The following is a 21374-nucleotide window of genomic DNA, read 5'->3' as shown; positions in this document are numbered from 1 at the left end:
TAAATCAGATTAAAACAGCAATTTGCAGAAACTCTCAACATGTGATATGCAACTAGACTATGAGAGAACAAAACCACCTGCTGCATTTAGGATATATTTATAGGTTATTCCATTTTAAGGTCTGGCTTCTAATAATCCATACCAGATGGAAAGGTGTTAATCACTCAGTAGCAACTAGGTTCAGAAAACTTTTCATTCTTGGCACACTGTTTCCTCTCACCCTAAGATGGATCAAGAACTCTAGTCTCTTGGGCACACATTCAGATTTCAGAGGGAGCAGATAACAGCTGGCTGTTATTTTTTTGCCATTGAAAGCACACAACCATCTTCTAAAAAGAGCTGAAGTCTTTCCAACCTTAAAAAACAACTTAAAACAGTGAAATCTACTTCCTAGTCAGTTCACATTCCCATGTCTATAAACAAGTCCTTGTAGGTCTAAGAACAATTAAATCCACAAGTGAATATGAATGTATCATTTATTTGAAGTGGACAATTCACATCATTAAAAGTCACAGGTAACAAATTTTATCTGGAATTTGAATCAGATGTTTATTTTATAGTTCCCAGGGGCAGCTTCAGAGAAAGTAAAATACAAAAGATAAGCAGCACGCATCACAATCAGATGCGGTTGAGGAAAGAACCTAAAATATGAACCCTCAGAATGCAATTTTAACAGCAAAAATAAAAAAAAAAAAACAACCCTGACCTGGGATGAAAGAGATGGATCTTGAAGGCAATCCACAGAATGGCTTCTTCGATTATTTATTGTTAAAAAAGTATGCAAACCATGGCACAGGCTTTCAACTGCAAGGAAAAGAAAACCTTGTCCTAACATATTCATTGCATAAGTCTAAAGTAAATACACAGAAAATTTCAAGTAAAGGATTGTGGTCTGAAGTAAAAATTCCATTTCTTATTTAAAAAATAAGAAGGCTATCTGTTTTTCTTCTCTCCATCCACTGGTTGATCCATTTCAGAGTCATATTGGCATTCTTCCACACATTTCTTAGGGAACCAGCCTCGTTCTCTTATTCCACCTTAAGACACGAAAAGTTGCATTAACTTGGAACAGAACATGATCATTATAGAGGAAAAACAAGAGGACTGGAAGAGACATCAAGAGGTTACCTAGGTTTTCTTCTTCTCCAAGGCAGGACACGTTAAGTCATTCCTAACATCACTGCCTGGGGATGCATGGATTCTCTCCAGTGCTCCACCTTCCTTGAGAAAATCTTTCCTAATATCCTATCTGAATCTTTCTGTCTATAATTCAGTTTCACAACTTCTCTTTCTACACACCAGGGACAGAAGCAGCAGCCAACCATTTTCTCTACAACACACTTTCATGCAGCTGATTACTATTTGTACATACCCTGGCTTTCTCCTGTCTCCTCCTCCTCTCCAGGTAAGCCATCCCAATTCTTTCAGCTTTCCCTTGTAAGTTTAATTTTCTAGTACTCTGAATATTCTCATTGTTTTCCTCTCAACCCTTTACAGTTGATCTTCCTCTTTCTTGAGATGGAGTAACTACTTTCACTTGTGGCAGTATTTCAGCTGAATCTCTGCCAATGTTGAGTAGGATGGAAGGATTACTTCATGCATCTCAGAACTATATGCTTTTTTATTTCTTGGAAGTGTTGACTCATCTTAAGATTATGATTGACTTTTTTCCTCAGAAGAACTGCTACTTAATCATTAATTTTATCTTGTGATAGTGCAGGTTGTTCTTCCTATTTATTAATAGTCGTATTCTATACATTCCTAACATATCTCATCCTATTTTTGAAGCCCAGTTCTCAAAAATGCCAATGTTATTTGGAATTCTAATCCAGCCTCTCTGTACACACCAAGTTTCCCACCCAGACCACATTCCACCTGATGTAAAAAGAAAAAAAAAAAGATGTAGTACAGATATCTCCTGCTAATCCTCATAATAAGCAGTGCAATACAAACTACAGAATACACACTCATTTCAACGACTCATTTAGGTCTGATATTTGAAAGTGTGCATTGGGGTGAGCAGCCAAAGCATTGCTAGCCTGTGAAGGTCTTGGACCTCCCACGAAAAGCATGGGCACTTTCAGTGTAGTGGCTGTTGGCTGCCTCTCTTTTGCCAATAGAGAATGTACATGCAATGAATTAACGATTGTTTGGAAGAGACAGCGGAATCCAATGCACCCTCTGGCAGGTAAAATTCTACCTCAGTCCTAAGCAGGAGGGCTAAAGTAAAAACCAAACATCTCACTGCAGATGGCTGTGATGTTGTCTCTCTGCGGACTGTAAGAATCATTAAGATCTTTGATAGCTGTAGTTGTTAGTCTCATAAATGCATGTCAAAGTCCGTGGAACTGATCCCAAACCAAAGACATAACGTCTCCACGTTTTTAAGATATACAAAGAGTAATTTCAGGTCTTATACATACATGGGGTGTCCAGTAGGAAATCTGAATGTATTTAAGACAGACCACTACTTAAATATCAAAAAGAGGAATCATCATTAACCTCTTTAAAGTCTAAAAGTCTTAACTTTTTCTTAGACTATGAAGTGTTCTCCTTCCCACTCAACCTTCAGAATAGTACTAAATAAGTGTTCTTTCAGTTTGACAGAATCATTTAAATAAAGTTTATCAAAACTGGCAAGTCTACCTGATATAAGAGTAAAAACCACAGAGGTGGTTTTAGAGGAGAGAAAAGTTGATGCCAGTTATGGTCAGTCATAATACATTTTGAGAACTGAACATGTAGTATTGTCCACATCTCTAAAAACTATAAAACTGATTTTAATTTTCAGCAGAAGAAGTGAAAGTAACTGCTTCATACCATCAACAGCTGAGTTGAGAATCTTCTCACCATACATCCAGTGGCTGTGGAAGAAAGCATAAATAGGTAATTAGATGCCATAACTCATCTCAATAGTTCTCTTAATTAAACATAAAGGTGTGGAGCCACTAACTTTAAGCCTCTTGTGGCTAAAATCAGATCCCCTTTACTCAGTGCAATTCTAGGTTCTTCAGTGCATGGTGTTGTGAAGAATGTTTGAACACCTTTGGTCACAGGGCAGCAGACACCACTGTAATCTTCTACTGCTCGATATCGCACCTGCAAGTTTGAACAGAACATGGCAATATATTGTCATAAGGAGTTACAGCCTTGCTGACAAGATTCATACCAAAAAAAATATCAAGAATTAAAGCATACTGTTAGATTTCAGCATAATGAAAATAGCTGTCAAAAGGGACTCAATTCTAAATCAACTGTTTAACAATGAAGCACAGGCATCTTTATTATCACATTTCTTACTATCTGGAAACTAAGGAGCAAATGCAGAGAAAGTTAAACATCAAACTTAACTAAGCAGAGGTTGCAGCACACCGTGTGGAAACACAAATTTATGTTTAAATAAATCTAAAACTTTAAAATTTAAAATTAAACTTAAATATTATTTAATTCCCAAGTTTAAAATCAAGAAATAATCTCAGCAATTACTTACACTAACTTATATTGATATTTCAAAGTCATTTCAGACCAAACTTCACAAATACTTACGCTTCTTACTCGCTTGTCTGCTTTCTGTTTCAGTTGCTCTATCTACAAATGATTATAAATAGAAAGGCAGTGTTTAGTTTAAGAGGACTTGTGTATTCAACACAAAATGAAGTCAGGTATTGAAACCATGCAGCAAACATAAGAAATATCAATACCATTTAAAAGCACTCACAAAAGCACAACTTTTTAATCTACCAAAAATGGGAGAACATTTAAACGAACTCCTGTTTCTTAAGTATATGTATTACTAGTCAGTCTATTTATAAAGGAAAGGAGGCAATTGGATAGTGGGGAGGATTAATTTGAGATATCATTGTAGATCAATTACCGTCAAACTATACTGATGACAGCCATCTCTTACTGGCCAATCCAAGCCATCTCCCTCAGGAATCCCAGACCATGTAAACACTTGCTTGAAGTTCTTCCATTTGCTTCCCATGTCATAGGGAAAAATAAAGGTCTCACCTGTTCGGTAGTACTGGATTCTGTCTTTGGCCTGAAAAACAATTCAGAAATGCAGTACATAAAAACATACCCTATCAAATGCAACTGAGCAGCAAACATTAAGAAGGCCAGGTCATAAGCCCTGTATGGGTCCATGAAACCCGAAGGGAAACATTTGGAGGCAAGAGCAGTAAATTCCTGCTATACTAACCCAGGCTTTTAAAACTACTTACGACAATCATGACATTTAGAAGTGTGTCTGGTTTGGGTTCCATCGGGTCTGTCTGTCCCCGACCCCATTTACCCTTTAAGAACAGTCAGTTGGCTATAGTGACTAATCTGCTCCACACTGATTTTATGTTACGGCATTCTTTTAAGGACTGATGCCTGACTATTTCTCAGTTACATACAAAGACTTCCACTGCTCAGGATTCTTTGATTAATAATCATGAGTGTAATTCAACCTTAGTAGTATCTACTCCGCCTCCAAGAATTGCACATACAGGCATGCTCTGAATCGCCCACGTTCTGCAATCATGAACTTGTCATTCTTTCAGTTACAACGACCTCTAGTGGAGCAGTCATGGAAGTAGTTTGTTCTCTTTGTTGCAAGAATGTTTTTATTAAACACTTTGGTATTACAGTCTGTGTATGAAGGGTCATATTAGCAGCCCATGTTTTACAGTTAAAATTTTAAAGATTGTTTCAAATTCTACTGTATAGTTGTAACAGGATTTTCTTTCATTTATGTTCCATTGTCCTATTATTTAAAGGTCTAACAGGATTAGGATCCAGCTAAACTAGATTCCATGCAAAGAAAAGGCATTACAATACTTAGGTACTTATACACAGTCAAGATCCTCATGATAATTTTGATATAGAATAAAGGAAAGACAAGAAGATAATAATGAAATGTTTGTGGACTTATACACAATAATCTGGTAGCACTGAACTAGCTTCTAAACATTGAGTAAGTTTTGCTTCCTCTAAACTTGGCTTCTGCTGCTTGGCCATATTCTGAAAAATCTTGCAAAAACCTCTACAAAGATATGGAAATCAAAAAGAAATGTAAAGGAGAGAAGATTAAGTATCATTTTCTAGAATTTCTTCTAAATCAAGAAAAATCCTCCCAGGTTTAATCACAAGTAGGAAAGGAATAAAATCATGAGCAAAAGCATGCCAACTAGAATGGCTAGAAGAGGCGGACAGAGGCACAGGCAGGCATAATGAGAAGCAAAGACAACTCAAGTTTCGGATGAAAACACATATTCCAAGTAGGTAAGCAAAGTCTCTTAAAAGCAATTACTTTTCTGTGTTCACACCAAATACCTCAAACAAAAAAAGAAAAATCTATGCAATTAAATGATTTCTTATCTATTTCAGTGAATTTCAGAAACAGTAAGGGAAAAGTTGTTGTATGTGTTAAGTCAGTGATGAATTGAAATGACACCTTTGGTTTTAATCCAGAGAAGTGAAACAGGAGATTGATAAATGTGGAGATCATTTTTAATAATAAAGTATAAGAATATTGTAATTAAAGCTTACCTTTTCTTCAATCCAGGACTCGATTGAAGTTTTATTTGTCAAAATTACTTTCATCTAAAACAGAAGTGTTAGGTGAAATTAGTATTGATTTTCTGCAGATATACATCAGCTAGACAAAACTTCATTTAACAAAAATGTGCTTTAATGAACAAAGCAACTTTTATAGGTTTAACTGAAACATATTTAAAACATTCAAATGCTATCTTCTAGAATTACACACTTAAGACTGTACCACAGAGTTATTTCAGCTTATGCTTAAAATGTGTATTTTCGTTCCCTTCCAAATATCTCAAACATTTAAAGCAATATATCCAATATATCGGGCATGTTTATATCTATTTTCAGGGATAGGAGCATGTACTCCTGAAATACCAAGTATTTTGTCTTTTTCAGAGAGCCCCGTTTTCTTAGTTCATTAGATGTTCACCTCCAACTTCTCCCATGCAAAATAACATTAAAAACCAGTGGTAACAACAGAGGGACTGGGAGAAAGCAACATAAACCCCTGTAAAAGTTACACAGCAACATAAGCTCTAAACAACTGCTCCTATATCAATCCTGAATTCTGTTTCTGCTACACAAGCAGGCAAAATTCACAGCTTTTAACTTCTTTGTTAGAGAAGCCACAAACTTACCTGGATAATAAACAGCATACCAACAGCAATAGTAGTTCCTAATGCCAGTCCTAAGGCAAATAAAGATGCAGCAAATGCAGAGAGTCCAAAGGGAATAATGGGTCGAGGGTCTCTTTTGGCTGCACTCATGTCAATCTTTACAGAACTCCACCCAAAAGATATCTGCAAAGGGAAAGTATCATTCAGCTCCAGAACATTCCGACTGCTGAAACAAGTTACCAACAAGAAAACTGGCTTTGAAGGCAAATGTCCAACTTCTGACAGTAATCAAAAAAACCCCAACTTGTATTCAAAAGACTTTTCCTCTTCAGAAACACATTCTTTGCTAGATGTAGGCCTTCTCTAGCTGGAAAGCTAAACCAAAATTGCCGTCTTGCAAGCTCCACAAGTTAGGCCCCAAAACGGCAAAAAAAATCTGGACTCCGGTACATTAACAAAAATGCATTCACCAGTTTCAGACAGAAAATGTCTGCATAGCACAGCACCCATTTTCAGTGGAAACACTACAGGTTTTCCTCTGAAAGCTTCAGCAGGTAGCAGTGCTCAACATTATTGCTCTGCAAATGCAACATGCAGCCCTCATCCGTTACGCTCTGTTGATGTTTTTAAGCTCTTCAGTGCAATCACAAAGGCTGAAATCAAAGCTCACAATCTTAACCATGGATCTGAAATAAGGGATGTATTCCAGAACAAGTTTTGCTTTTTGTTGCTGCAGTTAAATTTTTGCGTTTTAAAAAAAAAAAGCAACTTAATTTATTTTTAGCTCAAAAAATAATACTTTTTTTTTTCCCTTGAAGAACTGGATCCAATTCTAAAAAAGTGGCAAGCAAAAGAAAATAAGTAGCATCTAACTTGTGTGTTGGAAATAAATAGCAGCTAGTTTCTGTGCCAGCCAAAACACAGCCTGTCTCTCTCTATATAAAGCACTACTCAGAAACTGTCTTTGGTCAATGCAAAGCTCTAGGAAACTCCCAATGATTATGACAAATAATGGGGGGGGGGGAGCAGGGGAAGGAAAGAAAATGTAAACAACTTTCTCTGGATCCTCCTCCAATTAATGAACATAATTCTCACAGGCAGAGAGCAGAACTGAGAATATATGCTGAAAGAATAACAAGGAATTCCATATGCTTCTTCTCAGGAAACCGAATTGTCTCATACTTCCAGAGATAAATTATCCATCTGACTTAGATAATATTTTAAGCATTTAATTATGTTTTCTTACTCTGTTGTAAAGCTGAGTGTACATAGTCATAACAAATATGAAAGAAGCGTGAATACATCCCAGTGGAGCTAAGAGAAGAAACAGAGTGAAAGATGCGTGATTCTGGTATCCACAACAGTTGTTTATCCAAGGACAGTGGTGATCCATCTTCATGACACATCTGTGAATAATAAATCCTGATTAATACAAAGTACATGTATGATGTTTTTAAAAAAAAATCAAAGAAAAGGACAGCTAACCTTCCACTATTTACCCTCCGTTCATTTATTTAAACCCACTGATTTCTGGCAGATCAGCCCAGTAGTTTCTTTTTCTGGTGCTATTCAGAATGGTATTTCATGTTGTAGAGTGATAGAAAGCAAAACAAAAAGCACTCCCAGATCCTACCCTCCCTAATTACCCTTCTTTTTCTTTATTCAAACTTGCTAGTTGCTAATAAACACCATATTCCAGAGCCAGGAGACAGAGGCCTAGAACAGGATGTGTAAGAATTAACAGCACAGTAATTCAGCACTAACATTACTGCCAATTTTTTAAAATAAGCACACCAGGAAAATGAAATGTCAAATCCCCTGCAAACTACTTGTAGAAAGAACATATGAAGATACATGGACAGAAGTGTGTTAATGCCTCTTTCTTTTCAGTAGCAGACCCTCTGAAAGTTTCATCAATTGCCACATATTGACCTCAGACCACTGTTAAGTCCTTTTCAAAATCTATTTAACAAGTGTGAACACCAAGAGATACTCTTGTATTCAAAATAAAGCTGGTTACTTTGGCATAGCTTACAGATGCATAAAACCCACCTGACAAAAGATTTGTCCACATCCCAAATTGCATTGATTTAACTTAACAGGTGTAAAGGTCACCAATTATAATGTTGCAATTCACCTGTACCAAACCTGAGTGATAAACAAAGGACTAAACTGAACAAATATCCAGCTCGTCTGAATAATTGTTTTGGAACTACTGACCTCATTATCTTTTAAACTAGTTCATTCCCCATAGGAAGTTCAGTTTCTCCCTTGTAAAGAATTAATTGTTCTGCATTACCACATGCTCAACTACCACTGTACAAGCTCTTGAACACATAAGCACAAGTGTTTCTGAAGAAGTTCCCAGATCTTAACTAGAAACCTCACCCCATTCAGGTGGGCCACAAGAAGTGACTCATGCACTGAAACTTGCCACAGCATGGAAGACTTTCAGCAATGGTTTAAGTTACTAACTTCATTGCAAGAGGCTATGTATGGGATGAGTTACTTTGGCCAGAAAATCCTTAAAGCACATCAGCAAAATCATTTGGAGAATGTGCTGCAGTTTCTTCTGGTTTATTTCACAAAAGATAAATTATTTAAAGAACTTGCTTCTGGAAACGCACCCGTCAGGATCTGCTGCTGTTTTCTACCAAGTCCTCAGTGTAAAGATTCTCACTCTAGGAAAAGAGCCTAATTTTAAAACTTGGGATGATGCAGCCAAATTACAGCACTGCTCTACAGTTTCAGTCTCTCCTTCCTAAAAGCACACTGACTGCGTATCTTGTGTTTATAAAAATAACAAATGAATGCATACATTGCAGTAACCTTTTACCACGTTCTCCAATAGTCCTGCCCAGTAAACCCAAGAAAAATGCAACTACAGCTTGGACTGCAGACAGCTGAAGGGGCTTGCTTTTTTCAAGCTGCACTAAATTCCAGTGCAGCTATTTAAAATAAAAGCATCCTTTACCTCAGAACAAGTCTATTGGTAGACTTAACACATAACAAGGCACAAACTTTTAAAGTTGACCCAAAAGGCTTCACTTAACATGCAAACTCTCCTCAAAAAAGTCCCACCAACCTTTAGTGAAGAGTAAAGAACAGTCCAAAATTTCCCCTCAAATCAACATTTAATTCCCATTTGGAAAGATAACAGAATAGGTGTTTCTACTCCCTGAGCAGGTGAATGCCTGGACTCAGAACTTACAAAGGACTGAAATATTTTAAGGTATTTATACAAGGCTCACTTCCCTGACAGTACTTCAACGTTTTGTTAATAATGTCAAGAAATTTCTAAAAGGAACTGATTACAGGCTAAAAAGAAAATGTTAAGAACAGATTTATTTATTTATTAAGCTAAAACACAGTAAAACTGTATAGAAAAGCTATCACTAGAAAGTAGAAATATTTGAAACAGGTATAGTGTTCACATGGAAGTCTTTCAAAAATGCACAATACAAGACTTGGAAGAACAAATTATATTAATAGCTCATCACTAGATTTGAAGCTGCTTTTATATGGAGTTAAAACAATTTTAAAGACAGTACCTGTTACACTTTCGACAGTGGTGTGAACGTGGTGCCTTGTAAGACTGACACACTTTACAGTATTGGAGATAGATGCAATCCTGAGATTTTTCCTTTAAACAGAAGAACAGGTGTGTTAGACACGCACATAATTCTACTGGCAATATGTATCTCGGCACTTTCCTAACCTAAGCATCTTTGCTTTCTTCTGACAGGGTGTGTTTCATAACCCAACCCTATTTAATGGTAGGTGGTGAGGAGATAAAAAAAAAAAGAAAAAAAAATTAATCTCTTGGCTGTCAGCACAGCCATCTCCCACAGTTGAAAGTGCTGCTGCTAAAAAAACATAAATGGTTCTTCCATTAGGAAGAGTGACTGTGCAAGTAGGGTTTCATAGTGAAGTTCCAAGAGTGAAAAACAGCATGATGCCTTTGTAATTTTTTTAAAAAGCTTATGTACCTTGTCTCTCCATTTTATACTGTGAGCCAGTCTAGGCTTACTACTAAGACACAATTAATGTTCAACTAGCTCTTGTTTGTAACTCTCCCTGTCTTACACACACCTACGACGATGGCAAGGTGGGAGATAAGAGACTTGTAGACAGCAAGTAGTAATAGCGGCCAAAATCTTCTCTTCACCAAGTGGAATACCCAGTCATCCTGCCAGGACTACATCAGGATTGCCTTCTCACTAGACTCTGTCCTGATAAATATTCCACAAGTAGAAATGTGATTATTACTAATCTTTGTATCATGCCACTGGAACACAAACTCTGGCCAGCTGTTGAGATACCGAACCTGTACCATTCTGGTCCCTGGCCACTACTCTTCCAAGGAATTACTGAAGGAAAGGAATTGCGAATTTCTACCTTGACTTATGAAACTGCGTTGAACACACGACAAACATGTAACTTTCCAACTCACATAAAAAAAGATTAAATTTGCTAAGTGAACTTCTCCTAATCCCTCATACTAGCAGGAGAGTCTTCCGTACAACAGCACCTGCAGGAGCATGTGGATAACCTTGAAGTTCTCGTTCCCCGTACTCGGGGCTGGCACAGGGGCTGCAGCCGGTAACGCGGCGCTGCCGCCCGACCCCAGCCCGCCGCAACCGGCCGCATGGGGCCGTGCCGGGGCGCGCTGAGCCGGCGGCAGAGCGGGAGAAGCAGAAAGCGGAGATGTCGAAACGAGATAAGGAGAGAGAGGCCCGGCCTGCGGGGCCGGCTGCATCCTCCGGGGAGACGGGGGAAACGGCGGCACCGCGGTACGCGACCGGTGCTGCCTCCCCGGCCCTGCGCCCAGCCCCACCGCGGGGCGCCCCCCCCGCGCCTCAGCCCGGCCGCGAGGCGATCGAAAGCCAGCGCTTACCGGCGTCCACCCCAAAGGGACGTACCCCGGGCCGACAAACATGGCGCTGAAGTAGTTGTAGAGGATCATGACGGTCCAGTTGAGGAGCATGATGAAGTTGACGCTTCCCCCGGCGGTGTCCAGAGGCCAATACCACAGCGCGGCGTCCGCCATGGCGGTGGCGGAGCACACGGCCACCACGGCCAGGGCTACCAGCGGCCCCCAGTGGCACAGCCGCCGCGCCCGGCGCAGCCCCCCCGGCCCGCCCATGGTCGCTACCGCCGCCGTCCCGCCGCCGCCGCTCCGCCGCCGCGCATGGCGCCCGCCGCGCTCAGCCCCGCGCCGTCCCACCGGCCGCAGGGAGAGGGAGCGCCGCGGGGAAGGGGAGGGGAGGCGGCGGGGCCCGCTGGGCCTCGGCCCCGCCCCGCCGGCCCGGGGAGGCGGGGGGCAGCGGAGCCCGCGCTCGCCTCCGCCCGCTGGTGCCTCTGGCTCGGCCACCGCCCCCCGGCGGTCCGTTGGCAATAGGATCCCGCTAGGAAACAGCGTCCCGCCGGAGGGGGGTGGGGCGCAGCCTCGTCCCGCCGCCTCCGCTCCGCCGAAAGAGCGGTGTGAAAAAGGCGGGGCGCGCACGCCGCGGCGGGGTCTCGGGCTGCAGGGCGTCAGGTGGGCCGCCGCCCCTACCGGGCCTAGGGCTGCGGCTCTAGCCCCTAGGCGAAGACCACCAAGCGGTGTTGAGGCGGCAGGGGGGAGCTGGGCCGTGCTGGTTGAAGGGCTGGAGCGGGGGCGGAGGGTTTCGCCGGAACCTGTGGCGAGACGTGCGGAGGTGGGGGGACGCCTTTGCGGGTAGCAGAACGCGGAAGCGCCTCCGTGTGGAGCGACTGAGCGCGCCCGGCTGAGCGCGGCGCCTTCGCGGAGCGCAGTGGGGCCGCGGCCCCCCCCCCCCCGCACTGACGCCGCCATGTCCTCCGATTTCGAGAGCTACGAGCAGGACTTCGCCGTGCTGACGGCCGAGATCACGGGCCGGATCGGGAAGGTGCCGAAGCTGGTAGGAGGTGAGCGGCGGGCGCCTGCGGCGGGGGGGGGGGCTGCTGGCCCGGTGCCGCGAGGAGGCCGCCGCTGGTGCCCGGCGTGCCGGGCTCCCACTGGCGCTGCTGTCTGGCTTCGGGGCCCTCGCTCCGCGCCGCAAGCCCGCCCTGCTCGTCTGCCAGAGCCTCCCCGGCTCCCGGGCAGCGGGGGGCGGTGGGGGTGTCCCTGTGCTTTCAGCGCGGCCTGTCTCCGTGTCCCGTCACCCCGGTGTCTGTCCTGCTCGTTACACAGCAGAGTCGGGAGTCATCTCCCTGCCCCGGGCTGCACGTCCGCCCGAGCAGCGAGTTGTCTGGAGAGATGCGTTATGAATACCCCAGCAGAATATTTGCTGGGCAGCTGGGGGGGCGTCGGCCCTTCCCGTGCGACCCGCCGCAGGGCCCCCCAGAGCCCGGCCGAGCCGAGCAAGGCGGCCGCTCCCTGTGCCAGCTCTGCCACCGGGCGCTGTGCATTGCGATCGTGCCACGACGCCAGGCGTGGAAATCGTGTCTTTTTCATCTGGCACGGACAGAATTTGTGTGCGATTTAATCCAAATCTGTATTTTTGCTGCCTACTGTTAAAATATTTGATTTGGATAATTGACCGTGGTGACTCACTTGTAGAGGCAGATTCAAAGGAATCAGTGTTCGTTTACTTTAATGTGTTTTGTCAGTAGCCTGCAGCATTCATGGTCTGATTCATGATGTATCCCTGCAGTAGAGACAATGATGTCTAGAAGAGTGTTAGGGTAGAAAGCTGAAAATAATAATCTTTCTAACCAGTCCAGCTGAATCTTCTAGCGCGTACGAATCACTGCCCTAATATTGGGCTCCTGGTACCAGACCTGTGGAAGCTGAAACTAGTCAATTTCTCGTCTGTCTCTCTGGTAGCTCAGCTTAATTCCTCTTCTCTTTCCACATCATTAAATATTTCTGCCTCTGTTTCTTATGCACATTTCCCAAAGCTTTAGGATACTTACAGTGTAGGAGCGGATATCATATAAGGAGGGAATAAACACATACTAATGGTATACTTTCCCATATGACTAAAGGAAAAAATACCGTGCATCCAGGACCAGAGAATAACATCCTACTCTTAGAGTGGGAAATGCATCATGAACTGATGAAGTTATGACTCTAAACAGGATTCAAGGTAGGTGGTCAACTAAAACATATGATCTCAGGGCAACGTTAATTCAGAGGTCCAAAATACGTCTGAAATGAATAAATAGGGGGATTTTGAGTAAAAATCTGTCTGATTCTGGGAGGCTATGTCCGATTCTAACCTTAGCAAGTTAGAAAGTCTTCTGTTAAATTGGGATTGAGTGACTAGTCACAGGCATGATTAAAGGACAGGAAAGTATGCCTTTCCATGGGCTTAACAACACTATTTTGTGGTTGAACTTAACAAAAAGGATATGGTGGGGTAATTCGGTTGCAATCTGCAGGTACTTAGGAGATAGAAAGCTTTTTCTGTTTTATAATGGAGATTTACAAAATGAAGAAGAGAGAGATCCAAAGAGTTCCTGTGATTGAACTTTTGAACTAGTGTAATTTAGTCTGCTCAGAAACTATATTTAACCTGTAAATGGCCACTGGAACAATTTCCTGAGAGGGTGAAGTGAATTCTTGACTAATGTAAAGTACCTAATAAAGGCAGTATTTCCTATTGCCTCACAAAGGGCTGTTCACTTTTAAACAGGGTAAATTTAAGAATCTCTTGTAAGGACAGGGCAACATCATAAATGCACTGCTGGCTCCTCTTCTGAAAATCTGTAGTGCTACACTGATTTATGGAAAAAGAATAGAGATTTAATTTCCTAATTGTATAGATTTTGGAAATCATCAGTGTCTGTTCAATACCAGAAAGAATACTCTGCTTAGTAGTAGTGGATTTCCATAATCCTCTCCTTTGATCAGTCTCCCTTACTCATTTAGGGAGACTTTGGAGCTTAAAGACATGATATTTGAAGAGTATTGTCTTAAACAGTGACATAGCCTAGAAGTAGCAGGCTTTGAAATCATGAATCTTTTATGTGGCTATTAGAAGGTTTTTTTTAGAATTTCCCATCCTCTCAGAGGAGAAAGAATGCATGTTCCCTGTGGGTGGTACTGCTCTAAATGGCCTCGAGATAAGGCAATACTTACGTTTGTTTGGTTTTGGTTTTTTCAAGAGGTGGCTTTTCCATGTTAGGATTTGAGGCTAGTCATACATGGTTTGGATTGGCTTGTATTATAGCTACTTCTTGCACTGTACATTTATGAGTGAGTGCACCGCTTCAGTTTTCAGGGCTATTTTGTCTTTCATCAGCAAAAAATTAATGTATGACAAATTGCAGTCTTAGCTAATAGAGGTGTTTAACCACCTGGAAAGAAAAATCTCTGACTATGCTGAACATTTTAATCAGAAATAATTTAAATACACATTTTTCCCTTGTTTCTTAATAGGAATATTTGCAAGATCTTTGCTTCTTCATCACCAGAAGTTCCAGTTAGTTCTTGTGGAGATGGCTGTGAAAGCCTCAAAAAGAGGATTATGAGGTGGGAGGGGGACATGAGGAGAAATGCACGTGAGGTGGCAGTTTTCAGCAGCAGTGATTTGAGAGAGATTGCTGGTGGCCTTCTTCCTCCCTGCTGGAAGAAGCAGGATGAAAGGTGTAAGGACTTGTGCTACTTCTGCATAATACAGAGAGATCTCCTGAAGTCTAGTGACTGGTTTATTTCCTTCTGCTACCCAAGATGGACCTGCTGTAAGCTTCACGTTCAGTTGAATTGGAGAAATACTGGTTAATGTTTTGCAACATTCCTGCATTTGGTGTTGTCAGGACTGGATGCTGTCCTGTGTTCTAGGACGATGATGGCTCAACAAAAAATCCTTTTGTCACAGATGCTTAAATAGTTCAGCAAGAAGTGTAACAAAGGCACTCTGATACGACAGAAACAATAAGCAGCAGAGACAATAGCATGTCTTGGGAAGAAATGTCTTTTCTTTGTTGCTGTTCAGGCAAACATCATCTGATCTGGAGAATTAAAGGAAGTGTTATAAATAGAGAAATGTCTTGTAAACAGATTTTCTGTGATGCTGCTGTAGGTCTTTGAAGAATGAAGATCATTGGCTGATGTGTTTTATTAATATTGCTTGGTGTTTCAGAGAAACATCTGTCTTGTCATTTGACCAAAAACTTATATAAATTTTGATTGCTTGATCTGAAAGAGAGTTTTATCAGCACAAATAGTGATACTTAGTCTTTTCCCAGCACAGTAGCCTCTGGATTGTAATGATTTTAGACTTGAGTGCTTCTATTCTTCTGATACTTGATACCTGCATTTTTTACTGGGCAATCAAAGCACTGTATTTCAGTCTCTAATAGATTCAGCTGAAGAAAGTTACACCTTTCATTATCTGTTGTACCCCTGCACTGGAGTTTACTATCTCTGTTTCAGGTCTGGCTCGTTATGTTGTGCATCTTGAACCCGGTTTTATAACCCACAGAGAGAAATGCATGGTTTGTTCCATTTGTCTCTGCTGTTGGACAGTAACTTCTGGCAGTGATGGACATTTAAACCACCTCAGCCAGTGTAGCGAAATCTGCAAGTGGTCTATGAACTGAAGCCATTTGTTACTCAATCTTCCTTAGCATGTACTAACAAAAATAAGCAATTCCACAATCAATGAGACTACTCAGTCTTGGTCCAGATGTTTTCAATGTCTTCATTGGCTGTGAAGTAAAATGAATGCTGTGACCTTTCTACACTTGTAGGCAGATTTCTGCCTTTCTCTGTAACTGCTGTGTGTTGGGGGACAAAAGGGTGACTAATGCAAGAGCAAAGTTGGAAGAACTGGGGAAAAATATAGTAAAAGCTTGTTTCTTTTAAGAAAGTGATACAACCTTCTGTACAGATACAGAACAGATTTCTTCATTTGCAGTCCTGACCTGGAACAAAAAACCACTTTTCTTTCCAGCCTTTATCTATATTTTGTCAATTTGACCAGTAAAATTATACAAGCTACATGTAATATTTTCTTTAGGATATTCTGTCTGGCAATGTGGAGGCCAAAATTGTATTGTAAATTTAAATATGTTTGATGTAGCATTGTTTTGTATTTTCTTAAAAGGATATTATCAATTCTGAATTAAGAAAAAAGTCATAATTTTTTTTCGCTGTTTCATATGATGGAAGTATATTTAAGGAAATGATCAAGTAGGCAGATTGAAAACTACTAAGACACAGGAGAGTAATACAGTTAGTAATATGAGGATCTTTAATTGAATCATGACTTGTTTGACCTGATCTACTACATTAGCGGCAAGCTTCTCTAACTCTGAGTAACTCCCTCTGACTTCATCTACAGTCTCTGAGCAAATCATCCTGTGGATATTTCACCTCCTTTCTATGGGGATGCTGACTGTGAAATAAGTTATTTCCTTAGCTTAATCCTGGCAGTAAAACTGGAAGTAAATAGTTTGAAAACCATTCCCATCAGTGCTTTCTGATGGACAGCGTTGTAGCATTTCATGCCTCTGTTGCTGATACCAACAGCAGGCCTAGGTATATTGGCAGTCCTGCAGGCAAGTGGCTCCAGGCAGCATGCTCCTGCTGGGATTTTACATGGATGTGGCTAGAGGAAGAGAGGAAAGTGAAACTGAGCGGGTGATACTTATACTTTGGTAAGCTTGCTTTTCCTTACCAAAGTGGCTCTGATGGATCCTGCCACCCCTTCTTGCTTTGGGGACTATATGGTATTGTATGCCCTAGAGAGTGGCAGTTGCAACAACTTCAGCTTCTTTCTTGGAAATCCACATGTCTGTAGTTGAAGGAACAACAAAGGCCCGTTAGTAGGCCTCGCATGCAGCAGTTGCTCTGGCCATCAGCTGGGTGATTGTGTATTGATAAATCTGGATGATGTTAAAAGTGCAACTCTGGAGTTCAATTAAAGTTTAATTAACTAAACTGTTGAAGATCATTTGAATACCTCCCCAGTTTTATGGGAGCAGTTTCAGCCAGACCTCCTTGTGTACTAGTAAGTTTTCCCTACCAATGGTCTGTAGCTTAAAATCCTTGTGGGTAGGTAAGATCTTACTGGTCAGTGGAGTGCTAGGCAGTTCTTGTAATCACAAATGCACACAGATTCTGTACAGCATGAAATACTTTCCCCAAACCCCCAACTTTATATCCCTAAATTTCAGGTTACTTCATGTGTGTGGAAACTGTAATCCAGTAAAACTCAGGGAAATACTGAAACTGCTGTTGTACATATCTTTGCTGCTGCTGTAGTTTTTAAATTTTATTTCAGCCTCAATAAAATGGTATTGTGTGTTTTATATCTTACATTGTTTTTCCTTTTGTCCATCATAATCTTGTCCACTTCCAAATGAAGGAAGGAACAGAGGTGTTTTAGAATGCTGGGCAGGAGAATTGAAACGTGTGGGCAAACAAGTGGCAGATTCTCTTTTCTTTTGGGTTTACTTACGTTAGGAAAATAAAGTGCTAACCATTATGTTTTCTGGCTTGGGTGCCATCATGAGAACCTGGTGGCGAATTAAAGAAAGACATTGCTAGCAGAGAACTAAAAGTGCTGCACAAAAATTGGTGTTTCCTATACCTGCTGCTGTAGGGTAATCCACCAGATGTGGCAGTGTGAATTCCAGATTTTCAAGGAAGATGCTGTTTTTCCATGGCTTTAGCTTTGTAGAGAGGAATACTTGATGAAATTCTGGGCCTCTTCCAAGATTAAGAGCAGACACTGTTTGGGAGGACTTAGAGCTGAGCTCCGACTTTCAATTTGTGTGGGGATCTAAGTGCATTTTTCTCACTTGTATTGCTGGCAGAGTTCCCTTTACTTGGGGGGCTTCAGTCTTCCTCAAGATTTTATTCTAGCTACATTTTGCCAGACGGTGTTCGGTTCTTACTGCTGCTACCCAGAAACACCTTGGTTTGTTCATGTGGGTTGTTGTGGAATCAGAGCCTGAGACAGTCTCAGCTTTAGGCGGACCTCATCAGCCCTGGACCACTTGTTTATCCAGTCCAGTCTCAGAAGGAGTCTTTGCTGCTTCTCCAGTTGACTGTAACACATTCTTGAGAACTTTGGCTTCTTGGAGAGGAATTTTCCCTTGGTGAAGTACCTCCTGACTATAGTCTTATTTGGGTGCTGTAAATTAATTGCCCGCATCTTTTACAACAGTGTAGCAGCTTCTTGGGTGATAACCTAGTGCATACGATCTGTTCTTGTGAGTCTGCCATGTGAGTGATGGTGTATCCTCCGAAGGCAGCTAGTTATTTGCAAAGATGTCTGCATTGTCGTAGAGGTAGAAAGATGATGCTCAACCTGATGCAGAGCTCCAACATATGTAACTGAAGAAAGACAGATCATGATGTTCATGCATCCTTAAAAGAGTGTAGAGTGTTTTAGGTAAATGTAAGGATACATGGATAGGCCCATGCAAACATAATGCAGGATACTGTAGAACACCAGTGGGAGGACTCAGCTAGAACACAGCTTGTTTAAGCTGGGAATGCTGCACCAAAAACTCTGTAGCAATATGTAGAGGAATGAAGGCAGTGGGTTGATTGACATGGATGATATGCAGCTGTAGCTCATTCCCATTAAGTGGTTAAATAGCCCTGAGGAGTCTGGAAGGATGTTGGATGGAGGAGGAGCAGTGTGGTCTGACCTCTGGAGGAAGGAGGAACAGTAGCATCTGACTGATGGTAAAAGCCTTGTTGCAGTTTGCTAGCTTACTTGTGCTGTAACAGCAATATAGTCCTTTTCAGAAGTAGTTCTGTTGCTTTTAAGAAAGGTTGTTTTAAGGGCATGTTTTAATTTTATACAGCAGGAATTCTGGTTTTGGTTGTAACCTCATCATCTGGTTCCTGCCTATGGCTCTAAGCTTGCTTAAAAAAAAAGTATTTCAGCTTGTGAGAAGCTAAACTACATATGTTTAATAAAGGGTGTTCCTCTTGAAATTCAGGGGCTTGTGGCTTGCAGAGGGTCAAAGGAGATCATCAGATAGTCCATTTTGGTCTTTAACGTGTCAGTTCTAGGATACAAAGAGATCATGTGGAAGAGAAGCAAAGGAATTCAGGCTAAAAAAGAAAACTGTGAAGTCTGAAGACACACAATAAAGTCTCTTGTGCCAACATAGACTTACCTATCATGATCTCTGAGCAGCAATGACTGGAGATACTTCTGCACTTTTTATCTGCTTCATCAGGCAAACCACCAGCATGGATATCTCATGATGCTCTTTCAAATCAACGGTGGTGTGAAGGGTTGTATGTTCAGAGTTTTGTTGTTAACTTCACTGAGATAATGGGTGGATTTACAGTCTGAAGGGTGGAAGATATGGCCGCGAGAGGGGCGCAAAGTGATGCAAGAGGCACTGCAAACAGCAGTATTGAAGCCCCTGTATCCCACAGTAATTAAGCAATGTGGGAACGTTTTTGTTATCCGGTGACTGACTATTCCTCAGAAAGTTCCCTTTCATGCTGTAACAAACCAAGTGGTCCAGCAATTAGAATATTTGACAGATGCGATACTGAATCTTGAGTTCTTGGCTTATGTTGGATTCTCTGCCTGAGAATGAATGGTTAAAGACATGTTGAAAGCCAGATGTGCTTTATATAGCTGGGATATTAGGCTTATTGGGGAACTTGACAGATGACGACTGCTACATATAGCTTATAACTGATTTTAATGTTTTAAAATTTGCATCTTTTATTACTAATTTATACTTTTGCTGCCCCTGGAAAACAGTGGTTTTCTTGTAGTTTCTATGGTGTTTCATTTTGTTTCTATTGAAGCAAAAGAAACTATTCTAGACCCAGCACAGGAGCAGGGAAATAGAAACCTCATGTTTCTTCAGTACCTGGATTAATTTTAAGTAGGATGCTTGGTTTTGTGCATCTCATATTTTGCAAAAAAATAGGATAAGCCTTTGTTCTTAAGCCATGGTGGGTTTTTTTCCTTTTGGTGTAAGTATGTGTCTTCTCATGCATTTGTACACACCCAGCAAGCACCTGCTGAGGCATAACTCTTACACCTGGAGCAGCTGTAACTGCTTTCCTAACTAGCAAATGCTGTGTAACAAACCACAAGACTTCAAGCATTCTCCAGTCTCCTTTTTTTTTTTTTTTTTTTTTTAGTTACTAATGTGGGTATCACAGTGTGCAATGATGTCACAACAGAATGAATCCTTTCAGTCAGTTTTAACTTTGAAGCTTTTTAAATGGTATATTTTTCTTTCATGGCAAGAGCACAATCATATTGGTATTTTCACAATTCTATTTCAGATGAGAAGAAGCAGATGGTTGTGAATGTTGAGAAACAGCTCGAAGAAGCAAGGGAACTGGTATGTTCTGGCTTTTCATGTTAACTGCAAATTCCTAGGGAAAATAATAGGATCATTAGTGGTAACATTTAACACACACGATCCCCTAAGAATACTTAATCAATTATTAAATGAAATAGTATTTTTGAGATGGTTCTTATTTGAGAATATTAAATACCCAAGAGGAGTGAGTGTATACTTTTTTTTTAATTTTGTGTTAAGTCATTTAAGGTTTGCATTATTGCTGTAAGCTATTACACGCTGCTACAGGCTTTGAGCTGTGGATTGGGTCTTTTAATTCAGTTCCTAAAGTAAGTATTTACACAACTGGACTGTTAGGGTTTTTTTTCTTGTAAGACCTATGCATCGTGATTTAATCTGTGTGATTGTCGTGTAGAATACTAGATATTTTTTCTTTTCTAGCAAGTGAGGCATGAAGATATGTAGTTGTTTAAGGTCAAGTGGTCCACACTGACAGAAGAAAGCAGTGTGTTAAACAACTGTGACTTTTTTTTTTTTTACTTTGTTCCCATTAAAGCCTGTCGTGTTCTCCATCTGGACGGAGCATAAAAGTAGTATTGTAGATGTGGAGTAACTTAGCAAAGGTGTTGGTGAAAGTTGAGAAATTACTTTATCCCACACAGCCAATAGTTGCTTGCCTGAAGCTGCTTTTGATTTTTACTTGCAAATGAGTTTGGTCTATCTAGTGTCAGAAATGTAACCTGTTAGGATGGGGAAAGGAAATCAGTTCTCCTGGCCTGAAAGTTCTTATAGTTGAGCAACTTGAATGAATGATTTAATTACTAACTAAACAGGAATATTGGAATTCACTTTAAGTGGTGTAGGAGGAAAAAAGTCTAGAATGTTTGTTGACATACCTAGTGCTTTTCATTTAGGAATTGAATTAGTCTTGTAGTCTAGAGCATTGGAATAGCATCCAGGAAAGCTGCATGTTGG

The 21374-nt window shown here is 41.1% G+C and overlaps 2 protein-coding genes across 8 annotated transcripts in view; one reads left to right on the top strand and one right to left on the bottom strand.

Moving 5' to 3' along the window:
• Positions 1-458: 458 nt before the first annotated feature.
• Positions 459-11985, bottom strand: ZDHHC6 (zinc finger DHHC-type palmitoyltransferase 6). Its single transcript, XM_040607778.1, has 10 exons — positions 11047-11985; positions 9701-9792; positions 7396-7555; positions 6171-6332; positions 5536-5589; positions 3875-4042; positions 3547-3588; positions 2954-3099; positions 2821-2864; positions 459-1037 (listed from the first exon to the last, which is right to left on the bottom strand). The coding sequence occupies exons 1-10, from the start codon at positions 11983-11985 to the stop codon at positions 934-936; spliced, it is 1911 nt and encodes a 636-aa protein (XP_040463712.1). The 3' UTR covers positions 459-933.
• The window catches only part of VTI1A (vesicle transport through interaction with t-SNAREs 1A), a 273918-nt gene continuing 264517 nt past the window's right edge, over positions 11974-21374 (top strand). For all 7 annotated transcript variants that reach the window (XM_040607782.1, XM_040607781.1, XM_040607787.1 and 4 more), the window contains exons 1-2: positions 11974-12077; positions 20380-20438. In XM_040607782.1, the coding sequence (XP_040463716.1) occupies positions 11984-12077; positions 20380-20438 (153 nt within the window). In that variant the 5' untranslated portion in view covers positions 11974-11983. The remainder of the gene's footprint in view (positions 12078-20379; positions 20439-21374) is intronic.

The sequence above is a fragment of the Falco naumanni genome, chromosome 9, assembly GCF_017639655.2.
Source record: "Falco naumanni isolate bFalNau1 chromosome 9, bFalNau1.pat, whole genome shotgun sequence".
Lineage (NCBI taxonomy): Eukaryota > Metazoa > Chordata > Aves > Falconiformes > Falconidae > Falco > Falco naumanni.
The sequence above is the reverse complement of the archived record's forward strand: the minus strand, read 5'-3'. Positions and strand labels throughout refer to the sequence as shown.

What these genes read in the sequence shown, in the direction of transcription:
- ZDHHC6 (XM_040607778.1), bottom strand. Translation starts at nt 11,985, where the DNA reads ATGGCGGCGTCAGTGCGGGGGGGGGGGGGCCGCGGCCCCACTGCGCTC. An exon ending in CACTGTCGAAAGTGTAACAG is followed by an intron (nt 7,556 to 9,700) that starts GTACTGTCTTTA and finishes TATTATTCACAG; the next exon opens with ATGTGTCATGAAGATGGATC. An exon ending in TCTCAACTCAGCTGTTGATG is followed by an intron (nt 1,038 to 2,820) that starts GTATGAAGCAGT and finishes TCGTGTCTTAAG; the next exon opens with GTGGAATAAGAGAACGAGGC.